This window comes from Melampsora larici-populina, assembly GCF_000204055.1.
Source record: "Melampsora larici-populina 98AG31 unplaced genomic scaffold MELLAscaffold_40, whole genome shotgun sequence".
Lineage (NCBI taxonomy): Eukaryota > Fungi > Basidiomycota > Pucciniomycetes > Pucciniales > Melampsoraceae > Melampsora > Melampsora laricis-populina.
In genome coordinates this window covers 651,681-677,860 of record NW_006768804.1, presented here as the reverse complement: position 1 = coordinate 677,860, position 26,180 = coordinate 651,681, and the positions used below count along the sequence as shown (strand labels likewise).

General features: G+C 40.6%; 6 protein-coding genes across 6 annotated transcripts; 3 read left to right on the top strand and 3 right to left on the bottom strand.

Annotated features, from left to right (window-relative positions):
• On the top strand, positions 1-4,707 carry MELLADRAFT_49768 (uncharacterized protein; the record flags this gene model as incomplete). The annotated part of the gene is made up of 15 exons (XM_007414020.1): positions 1-221; positions 315-698; positions 818-1,158; positions 1,228-1,306; positions 1,380-1,429; positions 1,512-1,822; positions 1,889-1,947; positions 2,043-2,119; positions 2,208-2,333; positions 2,414-2,735; positions 2,828-3,725; positions 3,816-4,072; positions 4,143-4,230; positions 4,317-4,447; positions 4,544-4,707. 15 exons carry the CDS (start codon positions 197-199, stop codon positions 4,705-4,707), a joined length of 3,312 nt encoding a protein of 1,103 aa, XP_007414082.1.
• A 1,403-nt stretch (positions 4,708-6,110) lies between these two features.
• On the top strand, positions 6,111-7,418 carry MELLADRAFT_66201 (uncharacterized protein; the record flags this gene model as incomplete). Its single annotated transcript, XM_007414021.1, has 5 exons — positions 6,111-6,197; positions 6,219-6,232; positions 6,336-6,776; positions 6,885-7,163; positions 7,280-7,418. The coding sequence occupies 5 exons, from the start codon at positions 6,111-6,113 to the stop codon at positions 7,416-7,418; spliced, it is 960 nt and encodes a 319-aa protein (XP_007414083.1).
• Positions 7,419-8,454: 1,036 nt separating this feature from the next.
• On the bottom strand, positions 8,455-10,248 carry MELLADRAFT_109973 (uncharacterized protein; the record flags this gene model as incomplete). The annotated part of the gene is made up of 4 exons (XM_007413973.1): positions 8,455-8,921; positions 9,013-9,228; positions 9,386-9,496; positions 9,591-10,248. 4 exons carry the CDS (start codon positions 10,246-10,248, stop codon positions 8,455-8,457), a joined length of 1,452 nt encoding a protein of 483 aa, XP_007414035.1.
• Positions 10,249-11,531: 1,283 nt separating this feature from the next.
• Positions 11,532-15,140, top strand: MELLADRAFT_78754 (uncharacterized protein; the record flags this gene model as incomplete). Its single annotated transcript, XM_007414022.1, has 6 exons — positions 11,532-11,646; positions 11,680-11,735; positions 11,806-12,750; positions 12,824-13,808; positions 13,890-14,564; positions 14,658-15,140. 6 exons carry the CDS (start codon positions 11,532-11,534, stop codon positions 14,759-14,761), a joined length of 2,880 nt encoding a protein of 959 aa, XP_007414084.1.
• A 1,419-nt stretch (positions 15,141-16,559) lies between these two features.
• On the bottom strand, positions 16,560-19,061 carry MELLADRAFT_91216 (uncharacterized protein; the record flags this gene model as incomplete). Its single annotated transcript, XM_007413972.1, has 6 exons — positions 16,560-17,062; positions 17,121-17,159; positions 17,224-17,449; positions 17,510-17,751; positions 17,828-17,910; positions 17,971-19,061. 6 exons carry the CDS (start codon positions 19,059-19,061, stop codon positions 16,560-16,562), a joined length of 2,184 nt encoding a protein of 727 aa, XP_007414034.1.
• Positions 19,062-21,987: 2,926 nt separating this feature from the next.
• Positions 21,988-25,258, bottom strand: MELLADRAFT_109971 (uncharacterized protein; the record flags this gene model as incomplete). Its single annotated transcript, XM_007413971.1, has 9 exons — positions 21,988-22,041; positions 22,265-22,569; positions 22,630-22,758; positions 22,835-22,953; positions 23,027-23,177; positions 23,233-23,293; positions 23,676-23,729; positions 24,072-24,132; positions 24,774-25,258. 9 exons carry the CDS (start codon positions 25,256-25,258, stop codon positions 21,988-21,990), a joined length of 1,419 nt encoding a protein of 472 aa, XP_007414033.1.
• Between the last annotated feature and the right edge of the window lie 922 nt (positions 25,259-26,180).

Genomic DNA, 26,180 nt, shown 5'->3' with positions numbered 1-26,180 from the left:
CTTCAACTTCAATCCTGGTAAGGTAATCTCAATCCTTTAGCCAGATTGAGTTTGAATGTATCTTGCATGTGTCCGGATCAGATAGATAGCAACATACAAACCTTATCAGCCTGATCAATCACTTTCTCATTTTGGTGATTGCCATCACTCATCATTCACAGAATAACTCATTGCAAGATCTATCTCAACGACAGGCATGGATCAGCATCATTTTCAAGAAAGTGAGTTTCAAGTTTTATACCTATCGATATCCTCAATGTGATCTCTCTTGTTCGATCACTCATTTGGTCTTTCAATTTGAATAAACCCTTCAGATTACTCTGGTCGAAATCCTGTTCCTACCATTCAAAAATACGAGGCGAACATACTTGCTCAGCAAAGGGGGGCTAATTCTGACGAGGTACCAGAGACCACCACGGACGTCAACAAAAGCTATACCATGGATCCGATCAAGACGTCCCCAGGACGACATCAAACTTCCACCGAGACGCGTGTGAATGATGATGATAAGCCTGTGCATAAGACTGAGGAGGGTACAGATGTCAAGGTATCTGAAAAGGAAGAGATCATGGAGCGCATGTCTCGCTCGAAAGAAAACCCTACCAAGGCACTCAAACTCCATGGCGAGCGTACTGTGAAAGATCCTGTCACAGGAAGTGATGTGGTTATCAGTGATGCTAAATCTGATCCAAAAGATGGTGATATACCTTTGTCTTTATCCCCGTATCCTAGCCCTATTGCGCGAATGAGTAAAATGCTGACTGGGATTGTATGAAAATGTGTCACATTCACCCTTTTGCGTTAATTCGCGCTCCAGCCGAAAAGACATACTCTCTAAATCCTGCCACGGCGAATGAAAAGTCTGCCGAGGGTCACCGTGCCGACCGCACAGCGCCCAATCCTATCACCCCTGGAAATATTTGCCTACAACCGTTCCCTCCTCCAGTGGGATCGAACGTGATGTCAACACTCGGAGAGATTAGCACCAAGATATCTTCTATTTTTCTCATCAGTCTTGGAATTCTGTGGCTAGCTACAGCCTTTGGTCACGGTTTTTGGTCATGGCTATGGAAGACAAGTCTAATCTCAGTTGTCGCGATCGTTTCTTCTTCTCAAGTGGGACTCATGACACGCAGATTAGAAAAAGAGATAGAGCAGGTGAGTGAGATGATCCATTTTCGATCTGGTGGTGGTCTGGACAAAACATTGAAATGACTAATCAATCAGGTACGTTACGAAATGCACCGACAAAGGGGTATACAACACTCTCCTCCAACTCCAGAGTCTACAGAGTGGCTAAACGCATGTAAGCTCCTGAATGTCATCTCCAATGTGGTAGATGAGACTGAATGAACTCGCCCTTTCGTCCGCACAAACAGTCATCTCTACATTTATGGGCCTGATCAATCCTGAAATGTTTTTACCAATCGTAAGTCATTCACTCTATTCCCCAAGCCCTCGCCTAACCGATCGAATTTTACTGATCTTGTTTGCAAAACAAATTGTCAAAGGCTGATACTATTGAAGATGTCATGCAAGCATCACTGCCAAGTTTTGTTGATGCGGTGAAAGTTTCAGATATTGGACAAGGCGATACGCCATTCCGAATTCTTGCTATGCGAGCACTTCCAGACAAGCCCGGTGATCGTGAATATCCACGAGAAGAGTGGATCACGGGCGAAAATCCAGATGATCCCAAGAGTAATGATCTCGAAGCCCATAAGCAAGAAGAACAAAGTGGAGACTATATCAATTATGAGGTATCATTTGCTTACCAAGCGAAGCCTGGAAAGTCTGATAAACTTAGATCTCACAACATTCAGTGAGTCTTGCAGTGGTTTTGGCCCTTTGAAAAGATTTGACCAAAACTGATAGGATTTTTGTTTAGTCTGATGATAGAGTTTTTCATTGGATTGTACGATTGGCTCCACATTCCGATCCCAGTTTGTGAGTCTACTTCACTCCAAAAATTCATATCTGATTCAACGACAGAGTTGTCTCTTATTCCGTATTCCGCGGGCACATCTTTCTATCTTTTTCAGGGATTCAAGTTGATGGACTAGCGGGTACAGCACGGCTAAGACTCCAAATGATACCTGACACTCCTTATATACGCAATGTAAGACTTTGTATCATTATCTCCTCACAAAAGAACATATTGAAACCTCGCCTTAACTGTATACTAATCTCCACTCGTTTATATACAGCTGACCTTTACCATGATGGGGGTTCCCAAAATCGAAGTGTCCGCCAAACCCATGGTCAGAGCGATTCCCAACATATTGGACTTACCAATCATCTCAGGATTTGTCCAAAGCTCGATTGCGGCCGCTGTGAGCTGAACTCCCTGATTTCTCGTGTCTCGTGCCCGTTGAACCAGCTTTAAATTCATCATACCTTGTTCGCAATGTAGTGCGCTGAATATGTTGCCCCTAAATCGATGACGATAAACGTCCAAGAGATGTTGTCTGGGTCAGGAGTTAAAGAAGTCACACACAACCTGGGGGTTATTGTCATCACTATCCATCACGCCTCGGATCTGTCTGCACAAGACTCGAATGGATTGTCCGATCCATATATAGTCTTAGCTTATGCTAAATTTGGGAAACCGTTGTATTCGACAAGAATCATCACTGAAGAACTGAACCCTGTATTCGAAGAGACTGCGTTCTTATTGGTTTCAGAAGATGAGTTACGAGCTAACGAGGATGTTAGTGTCATGTTGTGGGACTCTGGTGAGTTTTTGTTGCACCTTGTTCGAGTATTGGTTAGATGAACATCTGACAAGATATCGATCTCTTTGCCTCGTATCTGAATATCTATCCAGACGAAAGATCTGCCGATGACTTAGTCGGACGCGTCCAACTTCCTGTAGCTGAGATTATGAAAAACCCTAATAAATCAGAGCGTAGAACAGACAAACTTAGGGGGTTTCAAGACGCCGATGGCATGCCAGGCTCGTTGACGTGGTCGGTCGGATACTATTCGAAAGCTACGTTGGAGGCTGGATTACAGAAGAATGTGATTTCTGACTCAGCTCATGACCCCGTACCGCGTGGCGAGCCAGCTGGTCCTAAAACACCTGCGAAACATATGCATGTTTCCACTACCAATACCCCGCCGCCACAGAGGTGGAAGTCGGGAATCTTGTCGATTATTATTCATCATATCAATAATCTCGAACGTGCCAACTTGAAAGGAGCTAGTGGAAGTGATCGCGAAGGCAATGCAGGTCAAGATACCGCGGACGCGAGTGAACATGACGATAATCTTCCAAGTGGGTACTGTGAAATCATTGTCAATGATCTGATGATCTATAAGACGCGTGTCAAGCAATATACGACCATGCCTTTCTTCGAGGCCGGTACTGAATATTTCATTCGAGACTGGACTGAGACTGTGGTTCGGATCGCTGTCAGAGATTCACGCTTGCGGGAGAAAGATCCATTATTGGGTGTCATCAATATTGACCTTGAAGATTTATTCGACAAATCTGGCTCTTCTCAAGTCAGCCAGTTGTTCTCTTTACAAGAAGGCGTCGGTTTCGGTCGCGCGCAAATCTCTGTCCTCTTTCAACCTGTGCAATTGGATCTTCCCAAAAATTTACGTGGCTGGGACACCTCGACACTTGAGATCACCTCCGAAATAGTTGCGCAAGTCTCAGATGAGTTGGCTGCAGAGTTCCGAAAGAAGAAAAAATTAAGACTCAAAACTTCAGAAGACACGTATAAATTACAAATTGTGCCTCCTTCAAACGATTCCAATTCGACAGGCAATGGCCACATAGATCAGGCGCCTGGATCTGTCAGATGGAGTAACAAAAGCGGATACCAAGATTATGATCAGACCTTGATTCGAATCCCGATTTACGATCGCTACAAATCACGCGTATCGTTTGAGATTGGTAGGAGTGGGGTGGTTAGTACGCTAGCCGCCTTATTACCAACTGAAAAACTTCATCTCGCGGTCTTGTGGCTTTATACTTTAGAAGATGATGTAGAGACAGAGATCAAACTGCCAATCTTGTCAGGAAAGAAATTGAAAAAACTTAGACAGAATGTGATTGGCGACCGTAAGTCTTGCTATCAGCGGCATTTCTCAACTGTTTCATTGATGTTTGGATTCTGACGCATCGGAAGCAGAAACGAAGGCTACGCATGAATACGAGATTTGTGGCTACTTGACATTCAAAGCAAGACTTGACCCTGGTCTAGATCCGGATCATGAAAAGTGCGCTGCTAGTCTTCATTCCTAATCTTACAGAGTGTTGAAAGTTACCAATCATACTCATATTTCCTACCCATCTCTGTCTAAAGGTATTCTCAAAGTGCAGTTGCACGTCACACATTTGAAGCTTATGATAACACCGAAGGACAAGCAGAAAAATCTACCCGAAATGCACATGCATTAGAACATAAGCAAACGGACCATAGAAAATCTAATGATAGTAGCAGTAGTGATAGTGATAGTGAAGAAGAAAATGAAGGTGGAATTAGTCATAAGATTTCAAGTTTGATCGGAAAAAAAGATAAAGAAGAAAAAGCGATCGAAGAAGCACATACCAAAGCATTGAACTCAAGACATCGAGGTAAAATGCAATTTGGACCTGTTAGAACGACTGTTTGGATGAAAGAAGGAATTGGAAAAAGGGCAAGAGAATTGAAGAATCGAATTTCTGGAAAAATCCAAAAAGAACGTAAGTACTGAAATTTATGAATACATCAATGGATCATGAATTGTCTTTCATGAATACCTCTAATGGTTTTGCTGATTGGTTTTTTGCAGCTGAGGTTGAGACTGAGGGAAGAGCTTAAAAACTTTCTTTGGCAAATGTAAGGATGAGGGATATGATTGATTTTTATTATTCAGAGTTAGGTTTGCAATTTTGTATCTTTCTTTTGGTTTGAAAAGTTTGTATTGTAGAGTATATTTCAAAAAAATTATGTAGATTGCATAATGAATTGAGAAGTGATTCATAGGCATTTAATTGTAAGATCTTTCTTCGAAGAGTATATGAGCTTTTCTTTGACAATTGTCATATGATATGACAAAGAAAGTGGCTCATGAAGCTGCGGTGGTGATACTTTGTTGTTCAAGACAAACTTTGGATTCTGGGAAATACGAATGCAAAATTCTTCATTTCTAGGCTTTGATATATCTAAGTCACTGTCGTGTGTATCACGAGGGTTCAAGTCGAAAACTCCGAACAGGAATTTTATGACTTCCGAGCGATTTTTTAAGCACAAGTTGACCTAAAAGATCGCGAGGAGTCTTAAATTTTTTTGAATATCAGCCACTAGGTCTTATAAGAAAGGGAAATACGAGCTCTGAGACCTACAAAAGCTTGAAAAAGTGCATTAATCCTTAAATTAAAAACGGGCGTTATAAATCGCGACTTCCGAGCGAAGCCTAAAACGCATTTTGGGTCCGATTTCTTTTGACTTGAACCCCGCTATTACGTCGATCTCTTTAAACCCCAAAATCCCGAAGGGAGACAGGCAGAACCATAGATACGAGATATTTGCTCACATATCAAAGATTTCAGTTAATCTGACGACACGAGGCATTTTTCTCATGGAAGTGTTGACATTGGCCAGATGATGTCATCCATGGGATCCTCGTATAACGCGTTGCAACGAGATCTGTAGAGTCCTAAATTCCGAAGGGCGGCAAGGAAACCAAAGAAAAGAGATATGCTGACGCTTCATTAATGCGATGTGTAGCTTGTACGTATGTGCAAATCGGGCGTTACGAAACGGGACTCTCATCGACGTGATGAGACTTGAACGACATATTGATCAAGTTGTATGCGGCGATGCAATCATTGAGCGCAATCTGGATGCAGAGCGGTTGCCACGCGCCCCAGACCTCGTAGAGAGACTCCTAAGTTGTCCATGTGGTCGTATATATGCCAGGTTTTATCTAGTTTTCACAAGGTATTCTAACTTGCTTCCCCATCTTTGGGATCACGATCAGAAGGTTTTCTTTATTTGCTTAAAAACTCTCATCTTGAACTCAAACCCCAACTCAACTTATCATTTTATCTCCAGAGGAGTCGTGATGTGAGTCAAGTCTCAGTCTAGCAGAATTCCACGGCTTCCCTTGTTGACATGCCTCTTCCAAATCAAGCGTCTCGTGAGGAAGTTGGCATCAAGATATCGAGCACCGAGATTTTGAATTCATCGTTCCAGAGCCGTGTAATTTGAACTTCCATTCAGAATCACTATACTTGGTAAGTCGATTCTTAAGGCTAGGAATCTTTGATGACAGCTTGAATTACATTCTGAATTTTCGGGAGCCATTTTTCATAGACTTTGTCTTGAGATGAATTATAGGTTGTCAATGTTAGGCTCCATCTTTCTCTTGGTACTCTCCGGAGAAAATGTGGAATCAAGATCACATGTTGCCATTGGTCGGTCTGAAAAATCTCTATCAACTTCAACCGTTCCTTTAGGATTATGGAAACGTGAAAAAAAACCACCGAACGGGACTGAAAAGACTGATAAAGATAAGAAGCCGAAGAAAGATGAAAGTAAACCAAAAGACGGGAATCACAATGCTAGTGTACCTGCCTGTCCTGGCGCACCATCGGGCGTGTTCTCACTACTACCATCTGCCTTAAAACTGCCAAGTAATGCTGGAATTACTTGTCATAACTCTACTGAGAATGCAAAGGTAAAAAGGGCAGAAAAGACAGGTGACAAGGGAAAGCCGAGTGATCCGAAGAAGGCCGAACCGCAAGGCGCCGAAAAAATGAATGCCGAAGATTGTGTTTGGTAATTATAATTTCATGATCCTCTTTTTCTACTACACATTTAGAACTGCAGATTCAGATTATGAAAACTGATGAAACGGTTTGAATTTATTTCAACTCTATAACACAGTGCTTTTAACTTACTTCAACAGTCCTTATTTGAAAAATTTGAAAAGTCTGCTAAATCTGATCCACCAAAGAATTCAACGAAAACCGGTTCATTTACTTATAAATGGAAAAATGGAGAAGCCTTTGGGAAAGCTTGTTCAATTCCTGCGACAGAAAAAGTTGAAAAATGTGATCCAAAGAAGAAAGACTCATGTGCTAATGTGGAATCTAAGCTCAAGTCATGTGCAACTGTCAAAAGTTGTACTGTTAAAATCACTGCTGCTGGAAAATCAGAGTTGAAGTAAGTTATCAATACTTATCTTTCCCTCATTTTCATCATGTTTTTTTGTTTGAGATACATGATGATTCGAGAAGAAATATTAATAAGAAGCTCTCCATACACTTTTCCATTTTCAGCTCCCTTCCAGTGCAGACAGCACTTACAGACTTACATTATGGATTTCAATCATATGCTTGGTCATGTTGTCCACTAAATGTGAGCAAATATAATGCTTATCAGAATAGTCTCGTCATCTCAGGTGAACTAACGGGATGATATGGATGCAGGGATTCGATTTAGCTGTCAATGACTTTCCAGGGGCAAAAGAAACCACTGACTCCTTTGAAGTAGTGGGAGGTCCGTCCAGTACAACGAAATGCACGTAGCCTAAGCCGCGATGTTGACCATTTGGAACAGAGTACGACACAACTCTAACTCTTTTAAAAAAACTATATTTGAATGTGTCTCATTTACCCAAATAAATTTATTGAGATAGACTGGGGAACTAAAATTTCCGAAAAGAAACTTTAGATTCAACAATCACTTACATATCAATATATTTGAAGAGATGAATTGTGTTTTGATTTTTTTGATGGAAGGATGTGAAGGAGTTAGCGGGTACTACTCTTTGTACTTTGTACTATACTTCACTAACTCTCTGTAGTTTAATTTGAAAATTTAATCCAATTCAATCTAGAGTTTATGAATAATATGTATGAAAAATCTTGAAGGATATTCTGACAATGAACAATTTCTATTGTACCCACCGTGAGATCAAGGTGAGAGAGATTGAGATGCAGGGTGAAGGACATCGTTGGATTTCCAGATCCCGCTTAGGTCTGAACTTCATAGACCAGAGAGGGGAAGCAGCTCTTGATGAGGTTCTTGTGATGTGGTTCAAGTTCAACTCGTCAGCGTGCATGTCCAAGCAGCAGTGGTGTGCACGCATAAATATCACGGGTTGTTTGGAATTCTAATCAGAAGGATCAAAGATTTTCATACGTAGAAAATTGAAACAAAGTCAACCAAGAAAGCTTTGATTTCTAAAAGATCTTCTCCTTCCAAAACTGTTCCTTTTGTTTGCGTTTGTCACAAGTGATTCAAGCCTAAGAAAATATAAAAAAATGTACTACAACAAAGAATGAAGAAAATTGAATTTTGATCTTGAAGTGAGACTTTCATGTAGTCAAGAAATAAAGATATAAAGCATTCATAATAAATGATAAATGAAGACAAATGATCATTTATTCAAAAGTCACAATTTCTCAAGTATTTTGAAGAAAGATATTCGCAAGTGTTTTCCAAGTACGTTTCATTGATGACGTCTAGATGAAGAACCAAGATGATCAACTTGATGTATTCCATTAAACCTAACAGATCCGATTCCCAGATCCATACTTTCCCTCTGATCAAGACTTGAACGAATTCTTTGCTTTTCTCCAAGTTTCCAATTCAAATAAGATAAATCAGGAGTAACCGCTTCAAATTTTTCCTTAAATGGATCATCAATTAAATTTTGGTTAATTTTCTCAATCTTGAATCTTGCATATGGACTCTTTCCAAGACTATCAATAAATTTTAAAAGTAAAGTGGAATCTAATCTATCTTTTTCAGTTTCATTGGGATCTTTAATAGTCATCGCTAAAGTTTGAATTAATAACGCTCTACTTAGTTCTGGTACAGTTAATCCTAAAAGTTCTGGATCATATTCGAGGCGGCGTTTAACGTGTCCAGCATTTGAGTCACTTAAGTACTCGATCACCCTTTGCCTAAGGAGTTCTATTGAGAAGTAAAGAATTGCGAAGTTCAGATTAGTTATCAGTTGACAAAGATATAATATAATCTTTGGTAATAGGTTTATGTGTCATACCATTGGTGCGTCCTACTGAAAAAAGTTTTTGTAAGTTCAAGTATGAATCTATATCTTTTTGAATTTTTTCTGGGGAGAGTACTTCAGATTCACGTCGAAAGATAGCTACTTGTAGAATATTATCATAAGTGAGATTAGAAGAAAGTTTGGTGATTAGGTCCGGAAATTCAAAGGATTCGAGATTAGCCAAAGGATTCGATTGATGAAAGATAGATCCTGTAGGATAACTGACCATCATCTTCAGGGTCTTTTGGGGCAAGGTCTTTTGGGGTAGGTTCGTTTTTGAAGACATTTTCTAAAATGTCAATAAGATTCAAATAAATAACGTAATATGTCCTTATACTCTTTGAATCAAAGACAATGATCGACTAACTATATGTTTTAGGTATTGACTTGACCCATATCCAGAATCTTTCAAAGAAGGATGTAATCTTATCTCGCATACGATCCATTTCAGGATCACCATGATCCAGTACAATAGCTCCTACAAGTCCAAAAGATCGTCACAAGATTTTCACTCATCAGTCCTTGAGTTCTTCAACCAACTCAAATATCTACGTCTCTGCGGTTCAACGTACGAAAGCTTTTTTTGAGCTCTTGCATGAACTCTGCCGCAGTAGTTTGGTACTTTTTCAAGCGAATAACCCATGGCGATGGCGATGGCGGCTCAGGAATTGGTAAGATCTCTTCATGATCCGGTTCCTTGGAGCTTTCTTTTTGAACTTCCGTTTCGCTCAGCTTATGTGGTTTACTATCAATTGTTGTGGTACCTTCGGGTTGATTTGTAGAAGACTTCGGTTTTGATGGTCTCGGTGGTCTTGGTGGTCTATTTCTAGTTCGTGTTCTTGGTCCCTGTTCCGCCTGAAAGAAGGTATGTGAAACGTCTTCTTCAAATCTTGTAGGAGGTTGAACTTGATCAAATTGCTGAGAAGATACCGGGATAGGTCCCCTAGTTTCTTGAACTTTATCATTCTTATTGGTACTACTTGAAGTTGAAGTTTTTTTTTTGGGTTGAGGATTTCCAATACCGGTGACTACATTATGACCTTTACAACCCATACCCCAAAATGATCTTCTTTTAATCTTCCTATAACATGGTATCGTTTCAAGATTTAATTTTGAATGATTTATATCTTTTTCTGATGTACTTAGAAGATCAACATCCTTTAGAATTTCTCCTTTTACTATAAAGATGATTTTATATGAGACTAATAACCAGACATATATGAGATTCATGTTTGCTTTTGTGTTTTGGTTTAGTGAATAAAGTTGAAAAGTTGAGGAATATAAAGTGACTAGCTTTCAAGTGTGATTTTCATTGAAAGATCGTTGTAGATATGAAATACTTCAATGATCAATTCGATATAATCATTTCTCCCATAAGAAGAAGGAATTAAAAGAGACCGAGGAATTGAATGTCTCAGTCTCATGACCCCAAAACCAAACATCCTACGGACCTGCCATAGTCAAACAGATCCATCTTCTCTCGGGGTAAAAAATCTACAAGAGGCGTGTTACAGAATAGTAAAAAGTCTTTGACCAATGGAACATCAGAGACTTTAGGCTAATCATTGAATATCATCACCCTCTTGGTCAACAGACCATTGGTGCACAGACGAAAGAAAGATGAGACATCCAGTGAAGACATTTGATCCTTTGAACTCTTTGAGCTAGATTACCCCCTATTGGCGCTGTACATCATTTAGCGTGTGTCAGAGGACGCGCGATGCTGGAGGCCATATTACAAAGCGCGTGGTTTGCAGAGAAAAAGAGAAGGTCGTTCTGGTGATCGCGATTCGCAGTGTGTAAATAAACAAGTGTAGACCAGTGGCACTGTGGCGGTGCGATTTTACAATCTCTTTGGCGAATCTCTCAAGAAATGGTATATGATATCATGAAGTGAGAGAACACATCATCATATCCGATAGAGGGTCTACATACATAGCTTCGACCTTGATTAGTATAGCTATATACGGCAATGGTCCATCAAATCGTATAACCATATTCAGTATTAGATTTGGTAACGATTCAGCTTTTGAAAAGTGTTTAGAATGATGTTGAGGTTGGTTTTGTTCATGTTTGACAGTTTAGGTTTTTTTACCAAAATAAGAATTGAGCAAGTACGATGAAAATGGATAGAGTTTGATTCGAATGATGATGATCTCGACGATGCTGAGCAGCGAGCTTTTGTGCGAGAAGAATTGGTAACCGCCCTCAAGAAAAGTTAATCAAGCTGATCAGACGAGTGTTACCCTAATGAAATGTGGTTTGAAAATGTATGCGTATGAAGTCCAAGATAAATGTAGTTTTGAATAATACATTAACTGGATTAATTCAGTTGACCGCCATTTACCATTTACCATTTTACCATTTTACTATTCAGCGGAAGATCCAATTGAAACTTTTACCTTTTCTCTATTAAATCAATTTCACATTCCACTCTCCACTATCCAGAGACTTCCCATCATCAATACAAAACAGACAGATACATATTGATTAGGAACAACACAAATGAGAAGATGTCTGCCACTGTAGCTACTGTGGCGTATATCCCACCACATGCAACCGCTTCACCTTCAACTTTCACTGATCGACCAACCAATGTCAATTATGGTACTTCAACTGCTCAACCTGGTAATACTAACATTTACCTATATTACTTCATAGTACCTTATCTTGATGCTCATGTCCTCAGTCCACCATCTTGGAGATACGCATACATCGTAAGTTTCTCAATCAAATTGTCTCTCTTTGCCTAACATTCAAACTTATGCCTTTTCCTTTTTGCTCCAGTTCTGGATTGTCATCAGTGTGGTGTTCGTTCTATGGACAGTCTCACATCAACTCACTAAATACGCAACTCTACACACTAAACCTCAACCGACTCAAGCTCGAACTTCCATCTTGACCCGATTCTTTCGATCCATCTTAATCAGACGTTTAATACCCACTTCAGCTACTTCTGATCAGCGTAGTAGATGGTACGCTTCAACCTTGCTCACCTTTGGTCAACTTCTTACTCTCTTAGCCTTCTCCGGTATCATTCTAGCCGTCAGTTTGGTCGGTTTCGATTACATCAGTCCTACTACTTGTACTTGGGGTGGACCTTGTGCAGTCCAAGTCTTTCATCAGGGGCCACCAAAGTCTACCTACACACCTCTCCGTTTAAGACGCAGGCATCAGAATCCTTCATCGCCACCCTTACCTCAGCCCGCCGAAAAGTTCCTCAAAATCCCACAACCTGAAAAATACTCTTATCATGACCATCAAGACTCATATTTTGGGGACGAGAAGGATCATGGGATCGAGAAGCCTTTTCAACCCCAGGATCAACTCGCTTTTCGTCGGCTTCTCCCTCGAGCATCAGCTCTGAGCTTAAACCCGGGTGGATGGGCTCCGTTTAACGACCCATTACTAGCCGCTCCAAATTATGATATAGCACGTAACATGTGGACAATCTCCTCTAGATTTGGTTTAATTGCATACGCTTTATTGCCCTTTGTGGTCACACTTGGATTGAAAGCATGGCCATTCAATATCTTCGCTACTCCTTGGCTTACGAATTATGGATTTGATAAATCAGCAGTCATTCATCGTTGGATTGGTCGTTTAATTTGGATTTGGAGTACAATTCATACCATCACTTTTAGCATACAACTTACTCGTGATTATAATCCTTATGGTAGGATGATATTGACAGATGTTTGGCAATACTATCGTTTCAATTGGGGTGTAGTGGTAAGTGCTTCCTATAGATCCTACGTTATTTGATCATGCCACTCACGCTGTTCACGTCTACTCTGGACCACAGGCCTATATAGCTCTGACTTTTATAGTCGGACTCTCTTTTAACCCATTTCGTGATCGATACTACGAGCTATTCTACTGTTCACATGTCATCCTCTCTATCCTTTGCCTAGTGGGCTGTATCGTTCACTATGAACCTCTATGGGCTTGGTCAGTTATAGCCCTCGGTCTCTGGGGTTCTGAACGTGCAGTTCGTCTTCTCATCTGGTTTTGGGTCAATGGTCTTTTCTCTGCCAAACTTGGCCCTCGTCACTTTTGGGCTGCTCAGCCAGCTCACCCTACTCAACTCACTCTTCAGAATCCTACAAATCAAAGCTCTCCCCGTATCTCATTGTTTGCATATGGGTTTGGTGATCTTGAACCCACCCCTGCTCCGTATTCCAACAATTACCATCCAGAATCACCACGTCAAATGTCTTTCAACTCATCAAATCCACCTCAATTCCAATCTGGACTTCAACCTAAGACGCCTACTAGCTACATTCAGATTCCTCCAGGATTTGCACTTGCTCAAGTTTTACCGGGAGAGACTGTACGGCTTACACTGAACCCAATCCAATCAAAGATGAGTTGGAATGTAGGACAATATGTACTTGTCTGTTTACCCACTTTAGGATGGTGGCAAACACATCCATATACGATTTCTAATTCTTATACATTATCTAAAGCCGAAGAGAAACCAGAAATGGTTTTGATTGTTAGGGCAAGAGGAGGATTGACTAGAAGGTTATATGATCAATTGATTAGTGCTCCGACTGGTAAATCATCAGAAACCAATGGAGTTTTAATGAGATGTCAAATCAGTCAACCTTTTGGATCTTCTTCTAGAATTGGTTGGATTGGATTTGAAAATGTGATTGTGATTTGTGGTGGAAGTGGAATTAGTTTTGGGATTGGTCTTTTAGAAGAGCTTTGTGCTAGTTTATCTGGGGTTGGACCGGTTTCTAAAATCAGAAGGATACGATTTGTTTGGATCCTTAGAGATCATGGTTGGTGCTTTTTTTGTTGATGTATTATGTGGTGTTTCATATGACGCATACTGACAAAGACTATGGACTTTTGCATTTTAGCACATTTGAGTTGGGTCGCACCTGCTCTTCGGCGATGTCTTTTGATGGTAACACCTGATCAAGTGAGGGTTGACTTATATGTTTCCTCAAGTAATTCAAAATCGATCCAAAACTCAAACCCCACAGAAGATCAATCGAACAAAAAGCAACAGGTACATGAAAAAGGAATGTTTGATGTAGGAGAAGATGATGATCGATTTTTGCTTGTTCCACCTAATGTACCATTCGGACAACATTCAGATATCAGTCCAAGATCATCAGGTGAATTATCTATAACTGATAGAGCTTCATCACCCACGCCATCTTCTAGAGAAGATTTAACTGAATTTGAAGGAGAAAGACAAGTTAGAAGTGCATTTGATGAAATGATATCTGAGAATGTTAAATCGATTGGTAAACAAAGAAGAAGAAATACGATATCTAAAAGACATCAAAATTTAAATCCAAATGAAAATGACAGAAGTGAATCTAGAGTAGGATTAATTAAAAAAGAAGATCCACATCAACATCAACATAAAAGGATTATTGGAATTGAGAATGGTGGATTTGATATTAATGAAATTGAAAGATTAGATATTGAAGATTTATCTGAAATCGTTAGAGTTGGAAAAGTTGATTTACGTGAGATTTTAGGAATGGAGATTTCTAGATCAGTTGGAAAAAGTATTGTTGCTTGTAAGTTTTTTTTCCTGCCTAAGCCTTCCTTTCGGTTGTGTTTTTATCTTTGGTTTAGTGTAAGAAAACTTATGTTTTGTATGTTGAATGTAGGTTGTGGACCTAGTAGGTTGAGTGGGATTGTTAGAGGTTTAGTAGCAGATCGAGTTAAAGATGGTAACCAAGTTGAGGTTTATACTGAAGATTTCTCATATTGAATAATTAAAAAAATTGGAGAGAAGAGAAGGATATTTTAAGGATCATGGATCTTGGTTTGGATTTTTTCTCTCTCTTTTGTAATCACATCTTTGATATCATACAATACTCATCAGCATATCTTTTTCATTCTTATCATCATCATTATTATTATTTTATCTTGATTGATCTTAAATTGTTTGTAGCCTTAGAATATATGTATGTAAATTTTTTTGATTAGAAGAGATAAGAAGAAGAAATAAAGTTGATTTCAAGAAAATCTTTCTTTTTCAAAAAATGTTTTCTTTTTTTTTCTTCTTGAAATTCTTATCTTTTGACACATTTTTATTGTATCTGTAGATTCTATTTAATTAATAAAGAGAAGAACAATTTTGAATTTTGAATTTGCAGTTTTAAGGAAAACTTTCAATTGTTTTGGGGTTATATCTTTGTTATGATAGACATCAATTTGATTTTTGGGCCTTTTATTTTGCTTCTAATTTCAAAGGCTAACTTAACACAAGTCATTCAATTTCTTACAGGGCTCTTTTAACATTTGCAAGCTTGATGTTCTGAAGAGGGACTTAAGTTAGTTTCAAAGGTATTGATTTCTTGGTCTAAGTTTAGTTCAAGCTTATAAATAGTTTCAGCTCAAAATCGGACCCTTTCTTTCACCTCGGGGTGTCCTTTTCAACCACTCGAAGCGGGCCTAAGAATGAACAATACAGCCGTTTCGAGCGGCTTTCCCCCTATCTCGTATCCATCTCGTTCTCCTCCCCATCTCGGTGACCTCAAACGCGCCAACGTTTTTTATTTTTTTATTTTTTAATACATACGACATCATCTATGTAATCCAAAACATCAAATGTCCTGTACCCGACCACTCGAGCATGAGACCACCCGGACACACTTGAGCAATCGGACACTCAAACACTCAAAGAAGCGACCACCAACAGCACTCACTCTCACAACCCCTTCCTCGACCTTCGCCTTCGTCACAAAAGATAGGATGCAGAATGACTATACAACTACTCAAATCAAAAACGTGTGATGGTGCTTTTCTCTCATCAAAATACTGACGTAAATATCAGATAAGGCAATAGAGTAAGTACTTTAACCTCAGTACTTTCAATCATCTTGCCTGTAGAGACGCAATCAGCGCTGGTTGACAAATCTCCATAGTATCTGTTGTCTCCTTACGTAGTTTAATGGACACCGTACCATATTCTTCAGTCATAACTTCTCATCACATGCGATTGAAAGGCTCTGATGCCAATAAGTGACTTAGAACAGTGGTATACAATTTCGGAGAAAGGTCACTGCGGCTTGAAATCTTGTAATACTATCATATAGTCTTGCTTTCCACTTATTTTCATCTTATTGTGAACATGGAATAGAGAAGAACCTATGCCCGAAGTACTCACATCCACTGATGTATGGAATAGTAACCACAAAGAAAATTATATAGCATAAAGTTTGAAATCGACCGCTACGTGAGCAAGCAACAGTGCCTCTTGAGTCAATGTCACTGAGAAAGACTAAAGTTCAAACACAACACAAACCAAACGCGCCCAATGTATAAAGGCAGGTCCTTTTTTTAATTCCAATGGTTCCAAAAGGTAAATCTAATGATATTTGAAATGAGACTGGGAAATGTAGTGGAGATCAAATATATGAATTTGCTTGTGAGCCAAAACAATCGATTCTTGCAGATGCTGACTTTACAATAGTTGGTATGATTGCGTATGTACATTAGTAAGCTAGTGTTCAAAAATAATTCAAGTTTTTGATTATCTAAATTAAAGAAAGAGGTACACAATTCTAAGTGAGACCTGTCAAAGGAACATTCATGCTAGTATCATCCTTTTCTCCAGATATGTTGCTGATGGGTGGTATGTTATTAACATCAGCATTGAGAGATGTGTTGTCAAGGCGATCAGCGGTACCTGTGTTATCAGAGGGATCGGTGCTGTTAACGGAAGCGATGTTGCCGGCTGTGATATCACCAGGAGGCGTGTTTGTGTTAGGAGTGGGAGGGGTGTTATCATTATTGGCAGGAAGTGAGTCATCGGCGGGATTGACACGTTTGCGTTTAGGATTCTGAGCAGAGAATGCTTCGATTTGCAGGATTTGAATGTTGTTATCTGCAATATCCGATAAAATATCACGAGCTTGTGCAGGGGTAAGTTGATTACTCTCTTGCATCAAGTCGCTTGCTTGAGACTTCGAATTTGAGGCCAAGTTTACAAAGTAGCCTAGATTCAATAGTTTTGCTTCGCAGTCTTTCCACCACCACTTCTTGGCAGCCCCCTTTGTACGTGTACCTAAGGTCAAAGTACCATCAGAAAAAAGATCGGGCTGTAGATAAAAAAGGTGACGTACTGATCAGATTGGACAAGGCTTCCCGACACTCTGTTCGTTCTGTAGATGTAGAAAGAATATCAGTGTCTCAATTTGTTCCGATTGAAATGGAAGTTAGACTCACTATCCACTTTGCCTTTGTTTGAGTTGAGTAACCCAGCCGCAGTGCCAGTCACATAAGACTGGAATTGTGCGGCGACGTGCGTCTGTGGATTGCATTTCTTGTCGTTATCTATCCACATCGAAGCGCGCGGGGTGGCTCGAACAATCTGGTAGGCTTCGTCGCCTAAATAAGTAGATACCCCAATGATGACAAAGTCACCCCGGTACGTTGCTGCCATGTCGTTTGCCTACATATATTTACAGTGTTAGTATTCGAGAGTGAAGAAAATGAAAGAAAATAAGCCAACCTCCAGTTGCCACCTTATCATGAAATCACTGACAGCTGCGCGTGCGCCGAGCAAAGACATATTTTTGGCACGGGTAGTTGTAGAAAGGCCTGATGGTGGTAAGGATGAATCCGTATCAGCTGTGGTATTGATCAATGATGTTGATTGATTCTGTGATTTAAATGCATCTTTCTCTGCCTGGGTTTTTGTGTTCCACAAAGCAGATAGCGAGGTTGAGGCTCGACCATTGGCAACTCCTTTTTCTAAATTATTAAGCAATTGATGAACATATCAATACATTGATGTATAGAGTCTAGAGTCAAGACTTTGATAACTCACGATTTCTATACTCTTCTTTCCCTTGCGCAGTTGCCTGAAATTTTTGCCAGCTGTTTGGCCCTTTCCGCACAACCTTTTGCCCCCTGTAAGATGATATTGTCAGATATCTGATGTCGATGAAAGGAGAAATAGATGACATCTACCATAGTTTTTGTACCGCGTCCACTGAGACCTGATTGTTGATACAATTAATGGCCAATGCTTTGTCAAAATCGTCATACAAACACATGAAGTATGATTGTAAAGCCGGAGGAACCGTAGACCCTTTACAATGTTCCACTGAGAGTATACGTAGTTCGGCTGAAGTCTTGCTCATCATCTTGTCGGATGTCATGATAGGTAGTTCCGGAGTTGATTTTGAAGGAACCCCAAGGAGAGACTTTGGAAGAAAATTGTTGACTAGAGCTCTAGTTTCTGCAGCTTTTGCTGCAGCTAGTGTCAACGTAGGTGTTGGGAGGGTAGGACCGGCTGTTGATGGTAATTGATTATTTTCCAGATTTGAACGGTTGCGGGCATTCTTTTTTGCACGTTTTGAAGGCAACACGGTTGGGCGGAGTTGAGAGGTACTTAAAGTGTCTGGTCGACCTTCGTTCAGTCTTGTGCTGGTCTCATTTCGTGGGTGTGGTTGTATATCAGTTTCACAGCTTTCTGGATTGGCAAAATCAGTATTGTAGGTGTTGTAAAGATGGCTGTTACCACTGAGCCGACCACGCTGGGCGTGGGATGACGGAGTAGACTGCTGAAGATCGGCTCGGACTTGACTTTGCTGGACTCCATGGCCCACTGTTGAGGGCCTGGAAGCGTCTGAACTAGAGAAACTGAGTGAAAGTCTACGATCTTCTTGGGTAGAATGGCCAAGATCATAGGTGCCGTGGATTTGAGTATGAGTTTGAAAGTCCCCGGGTGATTCATACCGAGCTTGAGGGTGAAGGTAGCCTGGGCTTAGCGGGCTTAGCTGAGAAACGTGTGTTTGTGATGACTGGTGAGGTGCTTGAGTATGAAAGGAACCAGCTGGTTGTGTCGAATAGTAACTTGGAGTCAGTGATGAATTGTACGGAGGCCGACTTTGCTGAGCATCAGTGGTGCGTGCTTGTAAGGATTGGCTTTGAAGGGCCCCATATGCCGGACCTGAATTGAGCCGCGTCTGATTGGGATTGTGTCCTGGCGGCCATGAGGGACTGGAAGCGGGCCAAGCAGAGCGGTTGAAATCAAAGTTGTTGCTGGAGTTATACATGGAGGGAAAATGTGCAGAGTTTGATTTTTTCCATTTGTTTCAAGAGAAACAGTGCAAAGTTTTTGGTTTATGATATTCAAGAGGGCAGATACTCAAGTTTTTACTATATAACTCGAGATTTTACCAAATTTCCAGGTAAAAACACTAGTTTCTGCCCTGGATTTGATCGGGTACCAAGATGTACTAGAATTGGGGACAAAACCCAATGAAAGAGGATCAATTTCCACCACCTGAAAGCCAAAAAAATCACTACCATATTTACCAATATGCAGACATCAAAATTTGTCTCCACAATATTATGAGCCTAGCCCAATCAAACCAAAAGATGGTTCATATGATATCATTCTTCCATATGTATCAATATGATATTGAATATAACATACAACTTCAAGAGTGTGTAAAAGTGTGTATTTCATATATTTTGGGCTATGTGGATCAGGCATGCTATTTAGGCTTTTTAATAAATGCAACTTGCAAAGAATATTTAAGCATATCTGGCAAGAGGTGAATGTCCCTACCACACTGAGCGGGAAGGAAGAGTGTGGTTTGTGAGGTATTTACATGTGTCAAAGTGTGGATGTCATATTATATTATAAAATACCTAACATTGGAGAAAAAAATGAGCCCTAAATCAAGGGTTTTGGACCCAAATTGAAAAAGTTATTGGCCTCACAGGCATAGAGCATGTACCTACCACACTGGGTGGAATGATGTGGTTTTGGAGGTACTTACATGGCTCAAAGTGTAGATATCATAGTATATTATGAAATCACTAATATTGGAGAAAAAAATGAGCCCTCAATCAAGGGTTTTGGACCCAAATTGAAAAAGTTATTGGCCTCACAAGGATAAAAAGGGCAGAATGTGTACCACACTGAGTGGAAATGAAGAGTGTAACTTTTGAGGGACTTGAAGATTTCAGCCTGTTGAAGTGATTGTATATTCTGAAAGTACTCACATTGGAGAAAAAAATGATCCCTTCCCCAAGGTTTTTGGACCAGAACTGAAAAAGTTCTTGACATCATGAGGAAATAATGCTCACTCTTGATCTTATTTCAGCATACACATGTGTGTTTAAACATGCAAAAATCCTGCGTGATCACAATTCCTGACTCCACAACTGCAACAAAATCCCAAAACTCACTTAATAGGTGGGAAATATGGCATTCTGACCAACTGGCTGAGTGTAGAATTGGATTCCAAGGTCAGCCTCTCTGATCAGAATTTTACATTTCCCTCATCCTCTTAGTCTTTTGATATGCCAAAGTAAAAGAGAATGTCAATTCCTGACTCCACACCTGCAGAAAAACCCCAAAACTCACTGAACATGTGAGCAATATGTCTTTCTGACCAACTGTTTAATTGTAGAATTCAGTTGTGTTTCCCTTTTTGTTCTTTTTGTTGAAAGAAAGATTGATAGTTGAAAAGTCATTTGAGAACAATATTTACAAATAAAGATAAGGAAATAAATGATGGTGTTTGAAGGCGGTGATTTGAACAATAGTAAACTGGAGTCGATTGTTTTTTCACAAAAGCAGCAAGGCTTTACATAGAAAATAATCGACTTGTTTTTTTGAAAAAGCTATCGTTTCCAAAAGCGTCACGTTTCCTCGTTTTGAAAGTGCCTCCTGCTTATGGATGAAAGCGCTTCATGCTTTTGATTAAAAGTACAACTGTCTAACAACCAAAAGTATGTCTTGCTTTTGATTAAAAGTACCTCTTGATTTTAATTAAAAGCACCTTGCGCTTTTGATTAAATGAAAAGCACCTTTTGCTTTTGATCAGAGCCATATATATAAAGGCTGGAGTTTCAGCATGGGTCCATATCGCCATCTCAACTTTAAAGAGAGCATTGTACTCATACCCATCATTCTCTCATCTCTCTCGTCAAATCACTAGTTGCCTTTTGTTGGAAGGCAGTGTGCCAAAACAATAAATCAACATCTTCTTTCTCATTCGTTCATCACAGCAAGTTGCCTTTTGTTGGAAGGCAGTGTGCCGAAACAATAAATCAACTTGTAAAAAAACAGACAACCTCAAGTACCAAGACTTCTTCCAAGAAACCAACCTTACAAACGAAATTTTAGCTTATACCCATTCGATCCATCTGTGGTTCATACCTATGTGTAGCTTGAATTACCAAATAACTATGATAAACTGTGAAATTGTTCCTTCAAACTGTGTACTCTCCTTATACCAATTTAGTACAACTCCTCAACTTAGATTACTGATGATTGGTGGACAAGTCACATTGCGAGAAGGTTTGATACCTTCATCTTCGACTTGGAAGCACTTCTTACTGGTATGGATCAATCCATATCGTGGATTGATTCTTATTCATATTACGAATCAGAATTGCAGAGAGACAAAAAGACAAGATGGGGTCTTGATGATCGTAGATTGATCGTACTGTTGTAGAGGCATGTGGGATCAATGAGAGGTGGTAGTGGAGAGGTTTACTGAGGTTGAGTGAAGACTAGAATTTCTATACTTGACGTGTCTGTAGTTTTCAATATGGATTTTTCCTACCTTTATAAAGAGAAGGAGGTGTTCAATTTCAAAACAAAGGAAGGGAGCAAATATGCTCTTGATAGATGCGATATATTTCAAAAAGCAAGTAATATAAAAGTAAAATTACAAGGCAAAACTGAAAGTATAAACTATTCAAATAATAAGGCTTCTGGATCTAATGTTTCTGGGTCAACAGCAGCCTTAATCTCCTCCAGATCCAAGCCGTGCATAAGCCCAGCAGCCTCATCTTCATCATCATCGGAGCTTTCCGCATCATCATCACTCTGATGATCTGAGATATCCTCCCACACGTTCTCTTCTACATATGTGGCGTGCACATCACCCGGTATCATTGAGAGTTTGCCATTATTCCACATATTCATGATGTGATCAATCTGGCTGATCCAGACGGCCTTCAATTCTTCGTCGCCAGCTTGGGAGCATGTCTGAGAGAAAACTTCAAGTACGTCTTCGTTCCACAACAGCTGATAGTTAGTGATCTTAACATATTGATTTTGAAGAATGACACTGGCCGCAATCAATTGTGTTTCAGGTGGCAAGGATGATAGTATGGGGTGGGAGATGAGAGGCGTGGCTGGTCCAAATCCAGAGTCCGTCGGGCAAAGTAGAAATTGAAGACATGTCCAGATGCGATCATGAGAACTTGTTGCCCAACGCATCAACCGGCGAACCTCCCAACCTAAGCGCCTAAGCTCCTCTTGTGCTCGGTCGATATAGGCAAGCTGACGCATCCCATCCCTTGTCTTTGGATCAGTTGCCCATGGATCTTGAAGTTTCGTGAATATTGAGTCGTTCCAGAACGGGTGATCTGCTTTGATTTCATTCAAAGCATTATAGTCGATGTCCTCAGGAAGCTGTTGGGCAGGATACTTGGCTTGATATTCTGCCCGGCGAGTGCGGTATGTATCGACTTTTTTCCTCAGCTGTGCCGCACGCTTTCGAAGAGCAAGAAGAACAGAGGTCTTTCCACGCTGACCTGTAATAACCAGCATTAGTGTTGTCATTCATCTTGTGTTTCAAATGATCAAATACCTACCTATATTTGAATGATGCCCATCTGCACGACTCTGTTGCAGCGGTCGCTTTTCCTCATTAAGTGCAATGTAATACAATGCAACCTCGTGCTTGCTGTACCAAAGCTTCAGAAAATCCTCTTGCTCGGTTGCTGATGATGAATAGAGACTTACAGATTATATCAACCCAGTTGACCAGACATATAACAATGAATAATGAAAACTGACAAGTATGGAAAACTTCCGCAGTGCCTACTTTTTCAGCCTGTTTGACAATCTCCTCCCTAAGGCGCTCGCTTTCCAGAACTCGGGCAATGGACTGTTCAGGTGTTTGAGCCACTCTCAACCTGTTGAAGTATATGAATTGTAATGATGTCTATTAATAATCAGTCATTGGGGTATGCAGAAGTTTTGACTTACAATAAAGCTTTTTGTTTGTCTTGTAGAGATAGTAGTCTCCCGAGTTCTAGTTCTTGTTTTTGCATAGCCACCTTCTTGCTTGCATATGCCTCGCGCTCAGAATCCCACTGTTCGCGTAAAAAGGCGTCCGAATACATATGACCGGGTTGGGCTGGGTTAGGTGTGGCAAATAGTGAGGTCAAGAACGTCTGAGCTTCTTGACCTACCTTCATCGCATTTTGTATACGTTTGCGAAGCCACTGGGCTATTTAATTCAGATGGATAATTCTGTTAGCAAATCTCGCACATGTATAAGAGCAAAATTATACATACCGCTTCCCTGGTTGAGCTTTGTCTTATAGAAGCGATTGCGCCAATATATAGCTTGTAGTCGATGGAGTCGGGTTGATATGCGAAGAACAGACACAAGGGCTGATAAAAAAGACCAGAGCCACTCAAGGCCCTCGCCGTCTGACAAGCCCCAATACTTATTGAAGCGAGGGTTGAATTTTATCTGACAGGCCCACTCGTGCACATATGCATGGAAGACCGATGTACCAAACATCATCTTGTTATCGGGTGGGAAGAGCTGGCGCTATGATTGAACAATTGGACACAATTTAATCAGCTAATGGGGCAATTGAAATCGAGTAACACGACATGGACTTACCTTTGCGATATGGGCACCTAAGTGACATCCAATGTCATAAAGTACAGCTATGTGCTTATCAGGATAGATTGATCGAAGTTTTTTTAGAATCGCCACAGGATAATATAGCCTATAATCCAAAAAAGTCAGTTTTTGATATTAATGTTGTGTAATGCTGTGGGCCCTTACTTTTCACCACTTTTGTAGATATTCACAAAGTAAAGTGCGACATCGTGACGGCAAGCACATGCAAATAAACCCGTGTCGTCACATCCATCCCAAGACTGGCTATTGCGAACGTCGTTGGCAGCTGTATGGGAATCAGAACATGCGGTCTGCAATTGGAGGGTTGATCCACAAACCTGTTTAGTGACATTCAGTAATAGATGTGAAAAATGATAAGCATGAAATACATACCTTGATGCCAACCGCTACAGCATCGGTTGCTTTACAGGCAGTGACCTGAGTCTCAAGCTGGCTAGGGCAAATGAAAAAAGGCGGATATTGTTCTTCTTCTGGCGAGTCCTTGCTAGCATGCGATTGATGACGCTGTTGGAAATTGCCATCCATGGCAATTATAAAATCGGGTTCGTCAGGGGAAGCCTTCTCTTCACCTTTTGCAGGACCAAAGCATAGGGAACATTGCTCGGCAGAAATATCGTGAGATGTATATTCAAGACCTTCTTCGAATAAAGTTTGTTGACCGAGTAGGACTCGACGATAAATGTCGATGGCTTGAGTGAAAGGATGTCGCAGACTCCTGTTGATATTCTTTTGGCGATTTCTCTTGAGCTGTCGAGGTTTCATTCTTGAAGTACATCGTTCATCCAGAAATGACATCAGGGCGTCAAGGAATCCCGTGGTTGAGATTGTGGTATTATTCCACAGGTGATGGTGAAATTGGATGAGTCGGATAGAAAATCCAGTGCGTGGATATTGAGGCGAGCCAGCGATGTATCCAAGTTGAAGAAGTCGGATTACATCGGGTACACAGTCACAGAATGTGATTAGCTGACGTCTACTTCGGCCTAAAGAAAGAAGTGAAGGTATAGTTAATAAATTGAAAAAATATATAAGAATCCAGAAGACTTACTGAGAAGATCAATCAAGTCAACAGACCTCTGTCGGCAATTCTCGGGTAAACAAGCACATTTGATTTCGTCGTTTACATAAGAGTGCTCTGTTGTCCAATTGAGTGTACGGTTTTGTAAGTTCAGGTACATGGCGATGATCTTATTCTCATGGGCTAGCCATTTCTTTGCTCTTTTTGCTCGGGCTTCTGCACGTCTAAGTTCTTTCTGATACTGAGCATACTGATTCCCTGAAGAGTCAATCACTGAGGATTCACCATTGTTGATGCCTTGGAAATCATTCATTTCTTCTGGAATGTCTTCCCACTTGTCATCGCCCGGTTCTAGAGAAGACTGTTGAGGAGGAGGTGAGGGTTGAACAAAACCAAGGCTCTGGCTGATCTTTTTAGCAACTCCGGGGGTCACACCAGGTGGCGAGACATCACCTCTTTGACGTTTACGTGATCTTTTGGGTTTTTCATGGCCAAAAATATCCGGATTACTCCCTGTTGCTTTGAGTTCACGGCGCCCCATTGTCGAGTCGTGATTTAGGATGACTGAAGTATTATCCTCAAGTCTCGAATTTGGGATGACTGAAGTATGTGGTGGTTAGTATTTTGGATTACGTTGTGGGATGCTGAAGTCAAAGATGATTATGTGGTGTGACTTGCCTATAGTAGGAACTTTGAGTGTTTGAGTGTCCGATTGCTCAAGTGTGTCCGGGTGGTCTCATGCTCGAGTGGTCGGGTACAGGACATTTGATGTTTTGGATTACATAGATGATGTCGTATGTATTAAAAAATAAAAAAATAAAAAACGTTGGCGCGTTTGAGGTCACCGAGATGGGGAGGAGAACGAGATGGATACGAGATAGGGGGAAAGCCGCTCGAAACGGCTGTATTGTTCATTCTTAGGCCCGCTTCGAGTGGTAGAAAAGGACACCCCGAGGTGCTCAGAGAGAGTCTCAGAAGAGTCTCAGAGCGACAGAGTCTCAGAAAAAGACTGATACTGTTACGCTCCCGACAGTTAGGGAGAAGGCCGATTATATATGGCGGCATGAACAGCTATGAAGTCAGACCGGAATCTATGTATTTTGCACCGAGAGGACGCCTGAAGACGTGGCTTCAAAACGGGGCTTGCTGAGAAGTTATGTGGATACAACTGTATATTACGAGATTTCCTTCCACCTGCGGATACAGGTGGGCTTTCGTGTGTGTTTTGCTTTGATAACAAGGGCTTGAGCCTCACGGCGAGTTTGGGTGGCGATTGCTGATACAAAAAAGAAAATGGGTCAATAATGAAACTTGACACAAGTCCTTTGCCCAAGCCAAATTTACCGGACAGGTCTGAGGCTTGATCAGCGAGGGACTTGAGCCAAGGTCAACAAGTGTTAGTGGTAGAAGTTTGGACAAAAATTAATAAAAATACAGTGACCGTGTAGACCCATTTAACTCCC